The sequence below is a fragment of the Physeter macrocephalus genome, chromosome 4 (assembly GCF_002837175.3).
Source record: "Physeter macrocephalus isolate SW-GA chromosome 4, ASM283717v5, whole genome shotgun sequence".
Lineage (NCBI taxonomy): Eukaryota > Metazoa > Chordata > Mammalia > Artiodactyla > Physeteridae > Physeter > Physeter macrocephalus.
Genome location: NC_041217.1, coordinates 34646685 through 34665822, shown reverse-complemented (window position 1 = coordinate 34665822; position 19138 = coordinate 34646685). Strand labels below are relative to the sequence as shown.

Here is a 19138-nt window from a genome sequence, read left to right as displayed (position 1 = left end):
TTGTCAAGTTTAACTCCAAGTTCCATGCTTTTAACTGCTATGCTCTCATGCCAGGTTCTTGGCTGAGCACTTTATGTACAAAATACAATTTAATCCTTACAATAACCACGTGAGGTAGATATTAGTCTTTATTTTATAGGTAAGAAAAATGATCCCAAGGAGGCTATGTTGCCCAAAACCACAAAGCGAATTAAGTGGCGAAGCTGAGATTCAAACCCAAATCTGATTTGAAAGCCCATACTCATTAACCAAAGGAAATATAATGCAAACCACAGATGTGGGTCTCATTAGCAATTTTAAACTTTTTAATAATCACATAAAAAAAGTAAAAAACAGATCAAATGAACTATAATATTCAACCCAATAATTGAACCCAATATATCTGAAATATTATCACTTCAACATGTAATCAATATAGGAAATTATTAGTGAGATATTTTACATTCCTTTTATCATAGTGATTTAAATCCAGTAAGTACAGTGTAACTTACTACCCCTCTCAATTCAGATGAACCACACCCAAGCTGCACCATATAGCCGCATACGGTCACCACACTGGACAACACAAGTCTAAACCAAACCATGACATTACACTGCACTGTAAGAGTGTCCCGAACTAACTTAAACAAATGTAGGCATGGCTCTCAAAAGCAGATTTGGAATGGATAAACTAAGCACACACCAGACAACCAAAAAAATAGATTAAAAAATGTGAATCACAAACGTGTGTACACGATAACTGTCTGCAAGTTGGGGTGGGGGGGTGGTGAGAAGGGAGGACGTCAGATAACAAAGAGGTGGCTGGGGAGAGCATCAGAGACAGGGCGGCAAACACAGCAAGTCAATCAAGATACAGCTCTTGCAGGCTGAACCTGGCCAAGCCCCAGCCTGGAATACCCAGTCTTGATTTCACAGCTGATCAACCTTTTTAAAAAAATTTATTTTATTGAAGTATAGTTGATTTACAATGTTGTGTTAATTTCTGCTGTAGAGCAAAGTGATTCAGTTATACATAGACATACATTCTTTTTCATATTCTTTTCCATTATGGTTTACCATGGGATATTGAATATAGTTCCCTGTGCTATACAGGAGGACCTTGTTGTTTGTCCACTCTATATATAATAGTTTGCATCTGCTAATTCCAAACTCCCAATCCATCCCTCCCCCACCCCGCTTCCCCCCCGGCAACCACAAGTCTGTTCTCTGTGTCTGCGAATCTGTTTCTGTTTCGTAGATAAGTTCATTTGTGTCATATTTTAGATTCCACATAGAAGTGATACAGCTGATCAATCTTAAGCAAGGCAAAGCCTCCATGTCTCAGTTTCCTCACCTGAAAAATGAAGATTTTTGTACAAATAAAAAAAAAGACTGGCTCAGGAACTTCTCAGTGAGAATCAGGAAGGCTCCAACTCATGCAGTACATCCTTTTTACCTGAATGTTTTGGCTTTCTCAAGGATCAGGGACCAAGAATAACAGAACTAAAATGGCCTGGGAAGAAAGGGAGACTAATAAAATAGATTTGTTTGGGGAAAAAAAGGACAAAATGGCTTCACAGACCCCATCAATGCTATGGACCCTTATGGTCTCCTAATAAAAAGATCCATGGACACTTGGACACCAAAAGTTACCCACAAGGACCCAAAGATCCCACAGTTTAGAAGAGAAGAGAGATGTGCAAACAAACTATGAAAATATAATGTAGCAAGTGGTAAGAGACCCGTGGATAAAAGTACTTTAAGAGCAGAGGGAGGGCTTCCCTAGTGGCGCAGTGGTTAAGAATCCTCCTGCCAATGCAGGGGACATGGGTTCCAGCCCTGGTCCGGGAAGATCCCACATGCTGCAGAGCAACTAAGCCCGTGCACCACAACTGCTGAGCCTGCGCTCTAGAGCCCGCGAGCCACAACTACTGAGCCGGCGAGCCACAACCACTGAGTCCGCGTGCCACAACTACTGAAGCTGCGCGCCTAGAGCCTGTGCTCCGCAACAAGGGAAGCCACTGCAATGAGAAATCCGTGCACCGCAGCGAAGAGGAGCCCCTGCTTCCTGCAACTAAAGAAAGCCTGCGCAGCAACGAAGACCCAACGCAGCCAAAAATAAATAAATAAAAATTTTAAAAAAGAGCAGAGGGAAAGAGACAGCAAACTGACTTAGGTCATCAGGAAAGGCTTGAGTGTGAGGTGACTGCCCCGTATCCCTTGAAGGACGGGCCGCAGACAGACAAAACTCAGGGCATTTCCAGCAGGCAGTATGTACAAGCTGGGAAGGGTGAAGGAGGTGGAATAAGAGCTCAGTGTGGAAGGAGCCTGGTGTGCTGAGGCAGTGGAATCTTTTGCCTTTTGTTGTGGCTGTTGTTTGCACTTGGGAGGGTGGGGAGCAGGATCTAGAAAGGCCAATATTGAGAAACGAAGCTGAATATAAGGGAGGGGAGGGCAAGCCTTGATGTGCCCTTTACACTAAGGTAAGAATTGTACGTAAGGGAGGTGCATAATCAAATTGCTCTGTGCGAGGGTACCTGAGCATCAGTGTGGAAGAAGGACCAGAAGAGACAAGCCTGGAAGCACAGGGAGACCCGCTACGTGATGCTGCACAACACCAGGAAAGAGAGGATGTGGACTTGAACCAGGGAGCGGCACTGGACAGAGTTAACGTGCCAACTCTAAGGTCTCCCTGGGAGCCTGAAAACCTGGCCAGTCCACCATGGCCAGGAGGGCCCCCAACAAGAGTCAGAGGACCCAGCCATCTCAAGACCACCATCTCATAGGGAATATCAGCATCATCACCCTGGATGATGGCAGAAGAAACCAGAGTCAAACACAGAGAACTTCCTCTTTCAGGGAAGCCTGGAGCGGGTACTCACCACTTTGCCCACCAAACTGGCTTCATTCACCATTTAAGGCCACAGATAGAGCACCTCCACGAACAGCACCATCACCATCATCATCATCCCCCACGACTGCCTCAAACATCCTGCCCTGTGAGTGAAGAGAAACCTTGCTTCCCTAAACCCCTTACTCCAGGCATAACCTCTCCCTCTTATATGTGTGTCTCTTTCCCTTTCCCCAAGTACAGCTCCAAAAACCTCCCCTGTTTAGAAACAATATGGGTTTTTATGACCACAGAGTGAGGACAGAGTGTGTTCCCACCAGAAAAAGCATATTCAAATAAAAAGGGAGAGCTAGATGTTAACGAGGCCCTAGCCACAGAATAAAACCTGATTTGGGGCTTCAGACATCTGAGCTAAACAATTGCATAATTCCTGTCATAAACACCCTTCTCCATAAACCAGGCAGGCTCTATTTTTAGAACTTTTTCCATGATGCACTTGCTCTTTAATGGAAGAGGTAAAGGCAGTGGGAAGCAATTAAAAGTATTAACCCATATACTTTATGTCACAGTAGAGTACCAACCCATGATACCTCCACAAATATCAGCCCATAGTGAAATGCAGTTGCGCCAACAATCTTTGTTTTCTTCCTATTTTGCTGAGGAGTACTTCAATGGTATTCTTTTAACTTTTTATTTTGAAAACTTCAGCTACATTTTTAAAACTCAAGTTTATGAGAATTATGATGAGGTGATGAGGTGGAGTCATGGAAACATGGCTTTCATCATCAAATCAGCTACAAATTGTTGCCCATTATCCATGATCAAGGCAGTCAACTTTCAGGAGGGGAGGAAGAGGTTAAATGTGGAAGGGAATCAATATTTACTAAACTAAGGGCTTGCATCCTTCTTCCTTCATTCATTTAACGAACATTTATCAAGCACTTACTACGTGTGGGTACTGTGTTCAGTGGCAGGCATATGGAATAAACGAGATGCTGCCCCTGCCTTCATGGACCTGTCATCTGTTGGAGGAAGCAAATATTAAACAACAGCCTTCCCAGGGGCCTGAGTGCTCAAAGAGGAAACTGCCCAGGCCAAGGAGGGCTTCCAAAAGGGAGGCCTACCTGGCCTGAGGTGGGGCAGGGGCAGTTGGGAAGGCCTCACAGGGGAGGTCTGATGTCTACATTGAGACTTGAAGGAAGGATGGGTAGGAACTACGCCAGCCAAGAGACACAGCAAGAGTTGCAGGCATTTCCAAGGTCCAGGGGAGAGTTTGACAAGTGTGAATGCCACCTGGCTGACACTGAGAGTGAGCGGAGAGCTAGCAGATCAGGCTGGAGAGGTGAGTTAGGTCTTGTAAGTCACAATGTAAATTTTAAATTTATCCAAAGAAATAACAAGACGATGTTAAAGGAATTTTAAGCAGGGAGAAATAAGATCTGACTTGTCTTTTAAAGCATCACAAATCCTCACGACAGTCTTTCAGGGTAGGTAGTATCTTTATTTAATGAGGATGAGGAAAGATGAGTGAGGCTAAGTAACTTTTATAAAGTCACACAGCTGGAACGTAATGGAGTTTTGGACAGGACTCGGGTCAGTCTGACTCCAAATCCCCTTCTCTTTTCACTACATCATCCTGTCTCTAAGCGGGAAAAAAAAATAATAAACCCTGCAGAAAATCCTTAAACGTCATTTCAGCTGTTCATTTACAACTTTTTTTTAACCAAAATGCCAGTTGATCCCTGGCATCGCTGAACATGTGAGTTTTCCCCTGCCTGCTTGAATAAACAATGGCCCTCCTAGGAAAAAAGTAAAGAATCCCCCCATAAGACTTCAGCCCTTAGACAAGAGAGCGCTGACTAGAAGGAACCTCATAGCCCTGAGTGCACACACAGCCACCAAGCCCAGGCTGCCCTTCAAAGCTGGACGGCAATGGGAAGGCCATTAGTCCAGCCACACTTCAAAGCTCACCTTCCACGTGCCATCAAGTGGTCACCCAAAACACCTCCAGAAATGACACTTACTACCAGGCACAGCTTACGGCACATTGAGATAGCTGAGAGTGTTTAAAAAGACTCTTTGCAAGAGGCAAAATGAGCTCCAAACCCAGGTACTTGTGGCAGAAGCTCCTGTTGCCAAGTTACTTTCCTGTGCAGAGCAATAAAATGCGGTGTTGCTGGTGACACGCCACTGAGTGTTGTCACTTTTCCCTGAGTCTGAAGAGTCAAATGAAGTCAACAACCAAAAAGCAAAAAAAAAAAAAAAGCGGGGCAGTAAATCTCGAGTCACGCAGAGCCTGTTTCTGAGAAAAAAACACCTTTGTTCACTACATCCTGGCAGCTTCTACTGGTGATTCTGGTCTGTGGGACAAAAAAAACTAGGGACCCTGACACTAGCTCAGACTGGACATACCCACCTTCAAAAACCAAAAAAAAAAAAAAAAAGCGGGGCAGTAAATCTCGAGTCACGCAGAGCCTGTTTCTGAGAAAAAAACACCTTTGTTCACTACATCCTGGCAGCTTCTACTGGTGATTCTGGTCTGTGGGACAAAAAAAACTAGGGACCCTGACACTAGCTCAGACTGGACATACCCACCTTCTGCTCTCCCTCAGCAGAGGACAGCACACCTGCTTGTCACCTGGGAATGTGGACAGTAAGCCCAGCTGTACACATGTTCAGTAAGTAAACTTGAGCTCTCTGCATCTCTGCCCAGCTGCCTGCGGAGGCGGCTGGTGCTGGGCCGTCTCGAGCTCCTCACGCCTCTACTACTGATGGGTGGCGGCACTTTCACGCGTGTAAGGAAGGCAGCCTCTATATTTATCAGACCAAATCCTTGCGCAGTTCATTAAAAAAAAAGATGATCTTCCCTTAAAAATTAAATGAAATGTTAAAACTTAAGATTAAGTAAAACAATTGATAGCAATTAATACTTGTAATGGTGAGAGAAGAAAGAAACTGGCAGTGTAAACTAGTACAAGCTTGTTGTGTGAACTTTGGCAGTTTCTACCCAGTCTGAAACGTTTGTACCCTCTGTCTCCTTAGTTCCACTTCTAGTAATCTATTCTATTCATACTAGCACAAGTATTTAGAGAATTAACAATCAATAGAGTGGACTAAGTTAATATGGTAAGCTGTCCATTCACACCAAACACCTTGAGATGCTGTTTAAAAATGTAAACAAACATTTAAAAAGAAATGATAAAGTTCAAAATCTTAGGTGCCAGAACCGTAACAGGAATGCAAAACCAAAGCAGCCAGTAGGAACTGAAACCAAACAGCCCAGGAGTTTTGCAGAAACAGGGGTTGTTAGAGCTGGGTGTGCACTGGAGGGGACAGGAAGGGAACCCATATGCTCTTGCTGGGGTGACAAAGGGCTGCCCTAAACAGAGAGACATGGAAGAGGAAGTCTCTACCCATATCTCAGAGACATAAAAAAGAAACTGGTCATCCGTCCAGACTTTTGGGTAGAAAAAGGATTATCTGTAAGAGATCAGAACCCCAAGTATGTGCCATATACGAGTGTGGAACCAAACTCACGTTGTTGACATAGTTGGGAGCCCCAGGGCTAAAAACATTTACAGGAAAGTTGGTCTTAACCAGGTGAAAATTTATGAATATAGCACAGGCAAACTCAACCACCACATCCAGATGCCTCATCAGTTGGGGACCCATTGGACTCCCACCAAAAACTCAGATTGTACATAAGCTCACTACAAGAGGAAAGTAAACACCAAAAGAGAGGATTTAAAGTAAGCTGACATTTCTAAAGCAATAAAAAAGGAAGAGATGTTAACGGAACTCAATTAGAAAATGGGCAAGAGACATGAACTGGCATTTCACCAGCTGGAAATGTGGTTGTAAAACAAGCTCATGAAAAGATGTTCAACATCTTTAGCCATTACTAAAATGCAAATTAAGACTACAATGAGCTATCACTACATACTTATTAAAATGCTTAAAATAAAAAAGAGTGGCAATGCCAAATGCTGGCAAGGATATAGATAAACTGGCTGTTTCACACATTACTGGAGGGAATGTAAAATGATACAACCAACTGCAACTGGCAAATAGTTTGGCAGCTTCTTATGAAACTAAATATACACTTACATGTATATACAAAGGTACACACACGCACAAATGGGTGCATGTAAAGACTGGTGAAATCTGAATATGATCTTCAGTTTAACAATATTCTACACATGTTGATTTCCTGTAGTTATACGTTTTACTGTATACTATTATACTCTAGTTATATAAGATGTTACCACTGAGGGAAGCTGAGTGCAGGGTAGAGAACACCCTCTGTACTAGTTTTGCAACTTCCCGTGAGTCTATAATAATTTCAAAATAAAAAGCTTTCACAAATCAATGGTGAGTGTAAAACACAAGTCATAAAATACCACAGTATGATATCATTTGTGCAAATATATTTTTAAAAACCACACAATCATAGTATATGTGTTTTAGGGATAAATATATAAGTAATAAAAATATCAAAACATCAATAGCAAGGAGACACACAACTTCAGGGTAGTGATTACCTCTGGGAATAAGTTCTAAGAGGACCTCAACTTTACCTGTAATATTTTATTTTATTTATTTATTTTTTGGGGCATGCTGCATGGCTTGTGGGATCTTAGTTCTCCAACCAGGGATCGAACCCGGGCCCATGGCAGGGAAATCGCCAAGTCCACTGGACCACCAGGGGATTCTCCTGTAATATTTTAATTTTTAAAAAAGAATTTGAAGTGAGAAATTGTCAGCATGTACTATAAAAACAGAATAAGTAAATGAATGCTTGTTAAATTACTCTCTACTACTCTGAATATTTTAAAGGTTTCTAAATTAAAACCAAAAATACACATACAAGGAGGTTTACTGAAGCATTATCTTTAGTAACCAAAGACTGGTAACAATCTAATTATGTATCAACAAGGGGACAGCTAAATAGCATCGGATATAGTCATGCAATGAATACATCGCAACCATTAAAAAATAATGAAGGGGATATACGCTCTTAGGAGAATATCCCAAATATACTAGTAAGTGGGAAAAAAAGCAGATTGGAAAATAATATAATAACAGTATGACAACATCTTTGTTAAAAAAAATCAACATGAACACTTGTTCATATATAGTTTACTAAACACATACACTGTTTAAAAATGGTTACTTCCAAGAAACAGTGGACGTTTCACCTTTGATTTTATATACCTCTATGTTTTAAAATCCAATAAAGAACCTGTTTTATTTCTGAAAATTGAGAAATTTTTCTTACTGAGATATAATTGACAGGTAACATCCTATTAGTTTCAGGTGTACAACATAATGACTCATTATTTGTATACATTGCAAAATGATCTCCACCATAAGGCTACTTAACATCCATCACCACATGTAGCTACTAATTTTTTTCTTGTAATGAGAACTTTTAACTACTCTCTTAGCAACTTTTGAATAAACAATACAGTATTACTAACTATAGGCACCGTTCTTTACATTACTTCACCAGAACTTACTTACTTCATAACTGGTAGTTTTTACCCTTTGACCCCCTTCACCAATTTCACTTGCCCTCACCCCCTGCCTCTGGCATCCACCAATCTGTTCTCTAATCTATAAGATCAGGAATTTATTTTGTTTTGCTTTGTTTTAGTCCCACATAAAAATAAGATCATACAGAATTTGTCTTTCTCTGTCTGATATATCTCATTTAGCGTAATGCCCTCGAGGTCCATCCATGTCACTGCAAACAGCAAGATTTCCTTCTCTTCAGAAAAATTTTAAAAGCAATATACAGAACCAAAAATTAAAATTTAATATTAAACTAACATTATTGAGCATTTACTATATACCAAAGTGTTTGTTCACATTCACAACCTCCCTTACTCTTCACAAATCTATAAGTACATATTATTCTCAGCTGAACTCAATTCCTCCATTTGAAGAAAAGAAAGAGAGAGAAATGAAGTTCTTAGAAGTGAAATGACTAGCCTGAAATCACTCGGTAAGTTGTCAAGTGGGCAGTAACATTTGATGCTGTTTCAGCCCACTACGCCTGTCACCTACATGAAAAACAACAGCACATACGGCATTTACCCGATCTCCTTACAGCGAGACGCTGAGTGTCATGAGCTGTGAGCTGTGATGTAGCTGAATGCGCGTGCTTGCACCCCAGCCATCACAAACGCACAGCTCAGATTTCATCTGGACCTGGGTCCCTCATAGGGAAGAGTGAGAAGATGTGACAGGAAAAGATGGTTTCTTGTCCATATCTTCCCCCCAGCCTTTCCATGAAGAGAGAAGCTGGCAGCAAAGAGTTGTCCCAGCCAGACCAAAGCCCAGCAGGATCACTCCCACATGAAGACCACAGAGTGAATCCTGCTGAGCAGGAGGGATGTTCTCTCGTACACCAACCCTGACTTTCCTTCCTATAAAGGCAGAAAGAGTTAGAGAAGCAAGCTGGTGGCAGACTTAGATCCTGCTTCAAGAAAGGATTCCCTGCCCCGCTGTGGAGTGTGCAGTTAGGTGACAGCCTCCCGTTGGCTTCCTAAGGGACAGAAACCTGAGCTTCCCAGGGAGGCACGTGCCAATAACTGAGCAAGAAGGTGGTTGAGGAGCCCGGCCCTTCCTGCTCTGTGTGGGGCTGCTCTACCGCCGCCTCTGCTGCAGAGTTCCCTGTCGGGCTGGCAGAGCCTCAATCGGATCTGCACTGTGTCTGATGCTCTCCCTGCCCAATGCTGCTTCCTCCCCCTTTTCTTTCACAGATGTTACACAGTATCTGCATCCCAGAGAACTCAACCTGTGAAAAGGGTCCTCTAGCCTGATCTATGTACTGACATAAGATTTTTTTTTCATTGAAGTATAGTTACTTTACAATGTTGTGTTAGTCTCTGGTGTAGAGCAAAGTGATTCATTTCATATATATATATGTTTTCATGTTCTTTTCCATTATGGTTTATTACAGGATATTGAATATAGTTCCATGTGCTATACAGTAGGACCTTGTTGTTTATCTATTTTATATATAGTAGCTTGTATCTGCTAATCACAACCTCCTAAGTTATCCCTCCCCCTCCTTCCCCTTTGGTAACCCTAAGTTTGTTTTCTATGCCTGTGAGTCTATTCCTGTTTGTAAATAAGTTCATTTGTATATTTGAGATTCCACATATAAGTGATATCATATGATATTTGTCTTTCTCTGTCTGACTTACTTCACTTAGTATGATAATCTCTAGGTCCATCCATGTTGCTGCAAATGGCGTTATTTCATTCTTTTTATGGCTGAATAGCATTCCATTATAAATATGTATACCACATCTTCTTTATCCATTCATCTGTTGATGGACGTTTAGGATGCTTCCCTGTCTTGGCTATTGCAAATGGTGCTGCCATGAACATTAGGGTGCATGTATGACATAAGATATATTTAAGGTCTGAAAATAAACTGGCCCTCCAAAAGAACAAGTGCTCACACTAGCCTGAAGGAAGAGGATGGAGTGCTGAAGAATAGCCACATGAAGTGGATTGGTGTCCCATCCTGAGATGAGGGAGACCATGGTCCCCTATCAGGTCTAAAGCTGGAAGGTATGGTAACCCTAGTATAAGCAGTAGCAGAGGGCTGGGAAGAAGAGACAGTGCTCAGAAGGAAGTGCCTCACATGGGAGACAGGTTGGGTTTGGAGTCACATAAACCTGGTTCTCAATCCAGAGTCCACCACTTACTGCCAGGTGAACCACAAACAAGTTAATGAACTTCCCTGTGCCCCAGTTTCCCCCTCTATAAAACTGCTCCAAGATGTCTAGGGGATTAAAGGAGAAGAGGAGCAGCACAGATCCTGGCACACAGTACGTGCTTCCTTCTTTTCTAGAATCAGTCCAGGAGGGAGACAAGAGGACTAATGTGAGGACGAAAGCCAGATTGCCTGAGTTCAAACAGGGATATAAGTTGGCCTTGGAAATCACATGTGCAACCCACTGAAAGGCAAAACTGCTATTCCCAGACACTTGTGCATTGCGTCAATGTTTTTCCTGGAGGTGGGAGAGGTTTCAATGAGGTGTCCCTACTCTTACTCAATCTCCATTTGATCAACGGCATTTACCAGTGAGAAAACTCAGCAGGACACTGGTTGTAAGCTTTAGACAGGGAAAAGATTTTTCTCTGTTGAAAACTTACTAGCCAGCTTCCAATTTCTGGTGCAGGTTGTAAGAAGCTTGGAAATTGTCATTCCATCCTAACAAGTAAAAAGCTGTACAAACTGAAAAATCAACAACTCTTCTTAGTTCCACACAAGAGGTGAGGTCAGAGGGCAAACTATCGCACCAAAAATTGGAGAGACAGACAGGTGAATATAGAGAATCACAACTTGCCAGAAAAACCCAGAAGCAGAAACCTCCATAAGAACTAGTACCGGACAGGAAAGCCTAAACTGTAACTAGCAAATTGCTGGAGGCTCAGCATGGACAAATCTGAGAGTTAAAAATTCTAGGGGGACCCAGTCATGGGCAGGGGCCTCGCACATTTGTGAGTTTTACTTCCAGGAGCTCCACCAGATTCTCACAGTAAAAATCAGAGAAAAGTACCCCCATGCTCCTGGAAAGAGGAATAGAAAAGTAACCATTTTTAAAAACACCACAGCACTCTGTTCCTCTTAAAAAGGCCCGCCCTCTGGAGAAACTAGTTAACCAGAGCCTAATTTGGGGGGTTTTATCAGAGCCTAACTCACCTGAGGATAGAAAAATACCCAATTGCTCTAGCTTCTGGCATACGGAAAGAGAAATACACCACTGCAGGCCATGCTGCCTCATCTTGTTTGGTCTAAATGGGGAAAGAACTGAGAAGCACTTGTGAAGTCCATAGCCCAGGGGCATAGGCTCACAAAAATACTGTGACCTAATCATGGGACTATAGAATGATTCCTCTCCCCCGACATCTTATACCACACTAACGGCCTATTTACCCTAGTTCCTTTTACCCAGTACATCACGTCCAGATTTCAACAAAAAGTTGCAAGGCATAGTAAAAGGCAAAAAACACAGTTTGAAGAGACAGAGCCAGACCTAGATATGGCAGGGATGCTGGAATTATCAGACCAGAAATTTTTAAAACTATGATTCGTATGCTAAGGGCTCTAACGGGTAAAACAGACAGCATGCAAGAACAGACAGACAATGTAAGCAGAGATGGAAATTCTAAGAAAGAACCAAAAGGAAATGCCAGAGATCAAAAATACTATAACAGAAACAAAGAATGCCTTTGATGGGCTCCTTAGTAGACAGGACATGGCAGAGGGATGAATTTCTGAGCTTGAGGACATGTCAATAGAGACCTCCAAAACTGAAAAGCAAAGAGAAAAGGACCAAAAAATAAAATAAAACAGAATGTCCAAGGGCTGTGGGACAACTATAAAAGGTATAACACACATGGAATAGGAATACCAGAAGGAGAGGAAAGAAAGAAATGGAAGAAATATTTTAAGCAATAATGACTGATAACTTCCCCAAATTCACGTCAGACACCGAACCACAGATACAGGAAGCTCAGAAAACACCAAGCAGTATAAGTGAAAAGAAAAGAAAAAACACTTAGGCACAGCATATTCAAACTGCAGAAAATCAAACAAAAATTCCTGAAAGAATCTGGAGGGGGAAAAAAACCCCAAAAACCTAACCTATTAGGAACGAAGATAAGAATTACGTCCTAAATCTCCTCAGAAACCACACAAACAAGAAGAGAGTAGAGTGAAATATTTAAGGTGTTGAGAAAACAAACACCAACCTAGAATTCTGTACCCTGCAAAATTATCTTTCAAAAGTGAAGGATAAATAAAGATGTCTCAGATAAAAATTGAGGGAATTTGTTGCCAGCAGAAATGCCTTGCAAGAAATTTATAAAGAAGTTCTTCAGAGAGAAAGAAAACGATAGAGGTCAGAAACTTGGATCTACTTAATGAAAAAGAGGAACACTGGAGAAGGAATAAGGGAAGGTAAAAGAACAACTTTTGTTTTTCTTATTCTTAAAACGTTTTTTTAAATTTTTTTTATGTTGGGCTGCATTGGGTCTTCGTTGCTGCGCGCGGGCTTTCTCTAGTTGCGGTGAGCAGGGGCTACTCTTTGTTGTGGTGCATAGGCTTCTCACTGAGGTGGCTTCTGTTGCTGCGGAGCACGGGCTCTAGGTACACAGGCTTCAGTAGTTGTGGCACACGGGCTCAGTAGTTGTGGCTCACGGGCTCTAGAGCTCAGGCTCAGTGGTTGTGGCACACAGGCTTAGTTGCTCCATGGCATGCGGGATCTTCCCAGACAAGGGCTTGAACCCGTGTCCCCTGCATTGGCAGGCGGATTCTTAACCACTGCGCCACCAGGGAAGTCCCAATTTTTCTTATTCTCATGCGGGATCCTCCCGGACCGGGGCGCGAACCCGGCTCCCCTGCATCGGCAGGCGGACGCGCAACCACTGCGCCACCAGGGAAGCCCTTTCTTATTCTTAATTGATCTAACAGATAACAGTTTGTTCAAAATAACAGCAACAATGTATTTGATACTGTATACATATATACGCTTATGTATGTTTATGAATAAGTGAAATGAATCACAGCAATGGCACAATGGACAGGACAAAGGAATTAGGAATATTTTATTACAAGGTACTTGCACTACCCATGAAGCACTACATACAGTATTACAGTCAGCCCTCTAAATCCGTGGGTTCTGCATCTGTGGATTCAACCAAGTGCAGATCAAAATATTCAGAAAAAAAATTCCAGAAAGTGCCAAAAAGCAAAACTTGAATTTGTTGCACACCAGCAACTATTTACATAACATTTACATTATATTTACGACTATTTACATAGTGTTTACATTGTATTAGGTATTATAAGCAATCTAGAGATAATTTAAAGTATATGAGAGGATGTGAATAATTTATATGCAAACACCATGCCATTTTATATAAAAGACTTGGGCATCCATGGATTTTGGTACCTGTGGGGGGTCCTGGAACATATCCCCCTGTGGATACCTAGGGACCACTGTATTTGAAAGTGAACTTGGATTACTTGTAAATGTATACTGCAAACTCTAGGGAAACCACTAAAAAAATGTTAAAAAAAGTATAATATGCTAAGGAAGGAGAAAATATAGAATCATATAAAATGCTCAGTTAAAACCACAAAAGGCAGAAAAAGAGTGGAAGACAAAATAGGAACACAGAACAAGGGCAACAAATAAAAACCAGCAACAAATATGGTAAATATCAATCCAACTATATCAATAATCACTTTAAATGTCAGTGGTCTAAATAGGCCAATTAAGACACAGATTGTCAAAGTGGATCAAGAAACAAGATCCAATTATATGCTGTCGACAAGAAACCCACTTTAAATATAAACACACATGTAGATTAAAATAAAAGGATGAAGAAAGATTTAACATACTCATGCTAAGCAAAAGAAAGTGGGAGTTGCAATATTCATTCCTGACAGACCAGACTTCACAGCGAGAAGAGTTATCAGGGATAAAGAATGGCATTACGTAATGATAAAGGAGTCAATTTTTCAAGAAGACATAACAGTCCTTAACGAGTATGCAGCGAACAACAGAGCATTAAAATACATGAGGCAAAAACTGATAGAACTACAAGAAGAATAGATGAATCCACTATTATAGCTGGAGACATTAACACCCCCTAATGGAAATGTGCAGATCCAGCAGGCAAAAAGTCAGTAAGGATGTTGTGGAGCTCAACAACACCATCAATCAACTGGATATAATGGACATCTATGAACTACTTCATCCAACGGTAGCAGAATATACGTTCTTCTCAAGCTCACATGGAACATTCACCAAGATAGACCACATACTGGGCCATAAAACACACCTTAACAAATTTAAAAGTATAGAAATCATACAATGTCTGCTCTCAGATCACAACGGAATTAAACCAGAAATCAATAACAGAAAGACAGTTGTAAAATCCCCCAATACTTGGAGATTAAACAACACACTTCTATATAACACCTGGGACCAAAGAACGAATCTCAAGAGAAATTTTTAAATATTTTGAACAAAATGAAAATGAAAACACAACCTATCAAAATGTGTGGGATGCAGGGAAAGCAGTGCTTAAAGGGAAGTTTATAGGATTGAACGCATACATTAGTAAAGGAGAACGATCAAAAATCAATAAACTAAGCTTCCACCTTACGAAGCTAGAAAAAGAAGAGCAAATTCATTCCAAACTAAACAGAAGAAAAAATTAGAGCAAAAATCAGTGAAATTGGAAACAGAAAACCACTAGAGAAAATCCACAAACCAAAAGTTGGTTCTTTGAAAAGATCAATAAAATCCATAAGCCTCTAGCCAGGTTACTTAAAATTTAGTAGCCCCTGGGATGGGACCCAGATGTCTGCCTCATATTGCCAGTCAATGAGCAACTACTCATGCCAGACAGTTAGACAAAAACACTAACATCATTTCCTTTCTTTCATCCATTCGATCAATTAAGGAAAAAAAAAAAAACACTTACTACTGATGAGCATCTACTATGTGCTGGACACCGTTTTAAATGTTTGGGATATACCAGTGAACAATAAACACAATAAATAAGTAAACTGTATAGTATATTGGAAGCCATTAAGTGGAGCATAACGTAGAGCAGGTTAAGGAGAGGGTTAAGAGTTAATGAGTATTTCTTATTTTGTTATTAATGTTTGTATATATATATATACACTATATAGTGTGTGTGTGTGTATATATATATATATATATATAGTGTATATATAAGGCAAATACTTTTATTTTCTTCCCTCTCTTGTCCCCTTATTATCTAACATAAGATGTTAAGAGTTAAGTTTACATCACACTGTTTAAGTTACAGGATATCAAGGAGTGGAGATCTCACCCGAGGACTTTGCATCCTCTTCTGGGGAAAGGATTGGTATGTTTTGGTAAAATGCAACATAACTGGATCATGTTAGGTGGAAGTATGACTTTGTTATTGTCTTTATTTGGAGATTAAGTATGGTTTAAGGAAATGTATACGGGTGCCGAACTGACAAGGATTAAACTGTAATGGTTAGTTTCATGTGTCAACTTGGCTAGGCCATGGTACCCAGTTGTTCAATCAAACACTAAGTGCTTCTGTGAAGGTATTCTGTAGACGTGATTAACATCTACAATCAGCTGACTTGCAGGAAGGGCGATTATACTCCATAATCTGGGTGGTCCTCATCTAATCCGCTGAAAGGCTTTAAGAGCAAAACTGAGGTTTCCCTGAGAAGAAATTCCATCTGGGACTTCAGCACCAACCAGCTCCTCCCAAGAGTTTCCAGTTGGCCAAGCTGCCCCACGAATTCTGGACTTCCCCAGTCCCCACAACCACCTCCTTACAATCAATCTCTTAACATACAAATATCCTACCGGTTCTTGTATCTCTGACAGAGATAGCCACATAGAGAAAATGACATCTGAGCAAAGACTTGCAGCTGGTGAAGGAGTAGAACATTAAAGTCTGGGGGAAGAGCAAGCCTAGTGTATGAGAGGAACAGCAAGGAATGTGGCTGGATAAGAGCAAGCAAGGTGGAGAGCAGCAAGAGAGGAGGGAACATCATTAACCAAAAGAAGCAGCAGGGACAGAGAAAGCGCAGGCTGTGAGCTGAAGGGCCTCCTTTACTATTCTTTCTACCACAAGGTGAGCCCACATCATGACAAAACCGATGCTGCCATCATCCAAGTATCTCACCTTCTCTAACACGACACAAATGAATGCCCCCATCCCCACTGCTTTTGGCTGCTATAAGGACATCTTCTGTAATCAACCCATTCAACATTTGGTGCACAGATGCAGAGCACCCACTGTCAGCTGCACCGTGCTGGGAGTTTCTCAGACCTCAGGGATATGAAAGCCAAGAGGCAGGTCAGAAAGTGCCCTGTCATCTCAGCACAGATCAGGAACTGACTGGCCACCACCAGGCAGAGAGACAGCTAACACTGTCATCTTTGGGTAAGATGGAAATTTGCTGCATGGAAAGTATAATGCTCTTAATTGGTCCTACCTGGAAAAAAAAAAAAAAAAAGACCAGGTACCACCAAAGGGAGATAACAGTGATTTGGATGCAGGACCACCAAAGACAGATAATAATAATTTGGGTGCATTAAGCCTGATCAAACATCTAGTCCAGGCTTCCCAGCCTCTCATTCGTGCCAGCAAAAGGGAGAATACCACCACCATGAGTTTTCCTTCCTACAAGGGTTATGGAAACAGCAATAATTTTAAGTATATTTATTAACCTGGAAAGATGTTCATAACTTTATAAAATGAAGAAAAGGCAATACAACCCACCTTAAATATACACATTGATTCTTAGATACATCTCAACTTCATTAATGTGAAAAAATGTATTTCTTAGGCTTTAGGAATAGAATATTTCTTAAATGCAAAAAACAGTTAAGGCATGTCCACAAAAATTATAACAATGTTATCTGGTTAGTGGGATTCTGGGTGATTTTTATTTTCTTCCTCTTTGCTTCCTGTATCTTCTTTTCCTATAATAGAATGTATTGCTCAAATAACAAAATTGTTTATGATTTATAAGTAAAACCCCCTTCATGTACATAGCACTTCTAGCTCCTTCCCTACTCCTTCAAGAGTCAGCTGACAACTGTAATCTCAACCAATTTTGAATGGAGTTGTTTGCAGTTCCTTTTACATATGTGAGAGTACACAACGAACAGGAGTCAGATCACTTACCCAAAGTCACACATGGTGGTGAATAGCCCAGCCAAGACAAGAGTCTGGGGTCCTGAAGGTCCCTTCCAAGCCATCACACTCACTGTGGACCATTTTCTCAGCCCAGGGACCCCATGGAAGTGAGTAAGGGTTAAGCTGAGCTAAACCCTTGCCCTTACCTCGGCCAGGCGGGAGTGCTTGTGGACGTTCTCGCCTTTTTGCACGCTGGGCGCCAGCTGCTGCAGGACACCCCTGCTGCTTGTCAGTGCTCTGGTCAGCCGAGCAAACTTCCCCCAGCCTGGAGAATGTGGAAGATAGGAGAGACAGGTTCAACCAGGTCCTGAAGAGGCTCAGACATTCATACCACGGGCTACCCTGTCAGAAGCAGACGCCCACCCTCCATGTCCTCCTGCACATCCACAAGTCACTCGGCCATCCTCGCAATCAAGATTTGCTGATCAGAAAAGCACCTAGACTTGCTCAGATCTGTGCAGTGATGCACTTTTCCCTTGTACTTTCACTTGACCCTAATCATAGCTCGGTGAAGCAGGTACGGCAGGTCTTAGCACTGTTTTACAACTAGGGAAATCGAGGCACAGAGTGCCTAGGCAGCTAAGAGTCTAGAACCCAGATCTCCCCACTCTGGCCCAAGGCTTTTCTGCCAGACAACACCAGGTAATCAAGATGTTTCTCTGACTTTATGGCTCAGGCTGTTCCCAAGCCCCCTGTCGTCTGATCCTAGCAGAGACTAAGCTGATTCTGGGTTTTAAATGACTAGACAAGCTAGTCAAATGGCCATTCCATGCACTACCTTCTCCAAAGCCAGGGGAATAAGAAATGAATTTAATCCGTGGGTACGTGGGGAACAATACTAGTTGATTTTAGTCTGCTCTAGGATGGGGGAAGGACAGCTGATGGCAGGTAGGTCCCCTTAAAACTAGAAACGCAAAGAGCCGAGTACTGAACTTAAGAGTAGAGAAATCTGGATACAAATCCCATCTCTGCCTCTGGCCTGCTTGAGGTCACCAACAAACTGTTTAAATTATCTGGGCCTCAATGATCTCATCTGTAAAGTGGAAATTAAAATACTCTATCTACATGCCTTAAATGCAGGATGCATTTTTCTGGTAAAACAAAGTGGCTAAGTTTAGTGGGCTAAAACAAAGACTGTCTTGAGGCCTCCTTGGCCCTCTGGACTAGTTCCTCCAAGGAAAGTAAAACACTGGTCTTTTTCTAATCCAGACCACTCTATACTCCAAAATCTAAGATGTACCCGTGATCTTTACTAAGATTTTAATATGTATGAGGAATCGTTTAAAGGTCCCCAAAGACAACCATCCATTCCAATATCCAACAAGCCATCTGCATCAAGTTATGACCATGTCAATTGCCTCATGAGACCCCTGAAAGTCTGTAGGGGTTCTCAAAACCAAGCTTGGGGAGAGGGAGTTCCAAAGACCTGGATGTGGGGTACAGCAAATAAACAGAGCATGCAAATATTTTTACATGACAGCTAACAGCAAGACTAGGCAATTTGATTTTTTGTCCTTTAGAGTTTAGAAGTAGCCAGTGCCTTGCAGCAGA

The 19138-nt window shown here is 41.6% G+C and overlaps 1 protein-coding gene across 1 annotated transcript in view; it reads right to left on the bottom strand.

Moving 5' to 3' along the window:
* Positions 1-19138, bottom strand: part of KCNH1 (potassium voltage-gated channel subfamily H member 1) — a 436627-nt gene that overhangs the window by 364156 nt on the left and 53333 nt on the right. The window contains exon 5 of the mRNA XM_024133828.2: positions 17734-17852. Coding sequence (XP_023989596.1) covers positions 17734-17852 — 119 coding nt within the window. The remainder of the gene's footprint in view (positions 1-17733; positions 17853-19138) is intronic.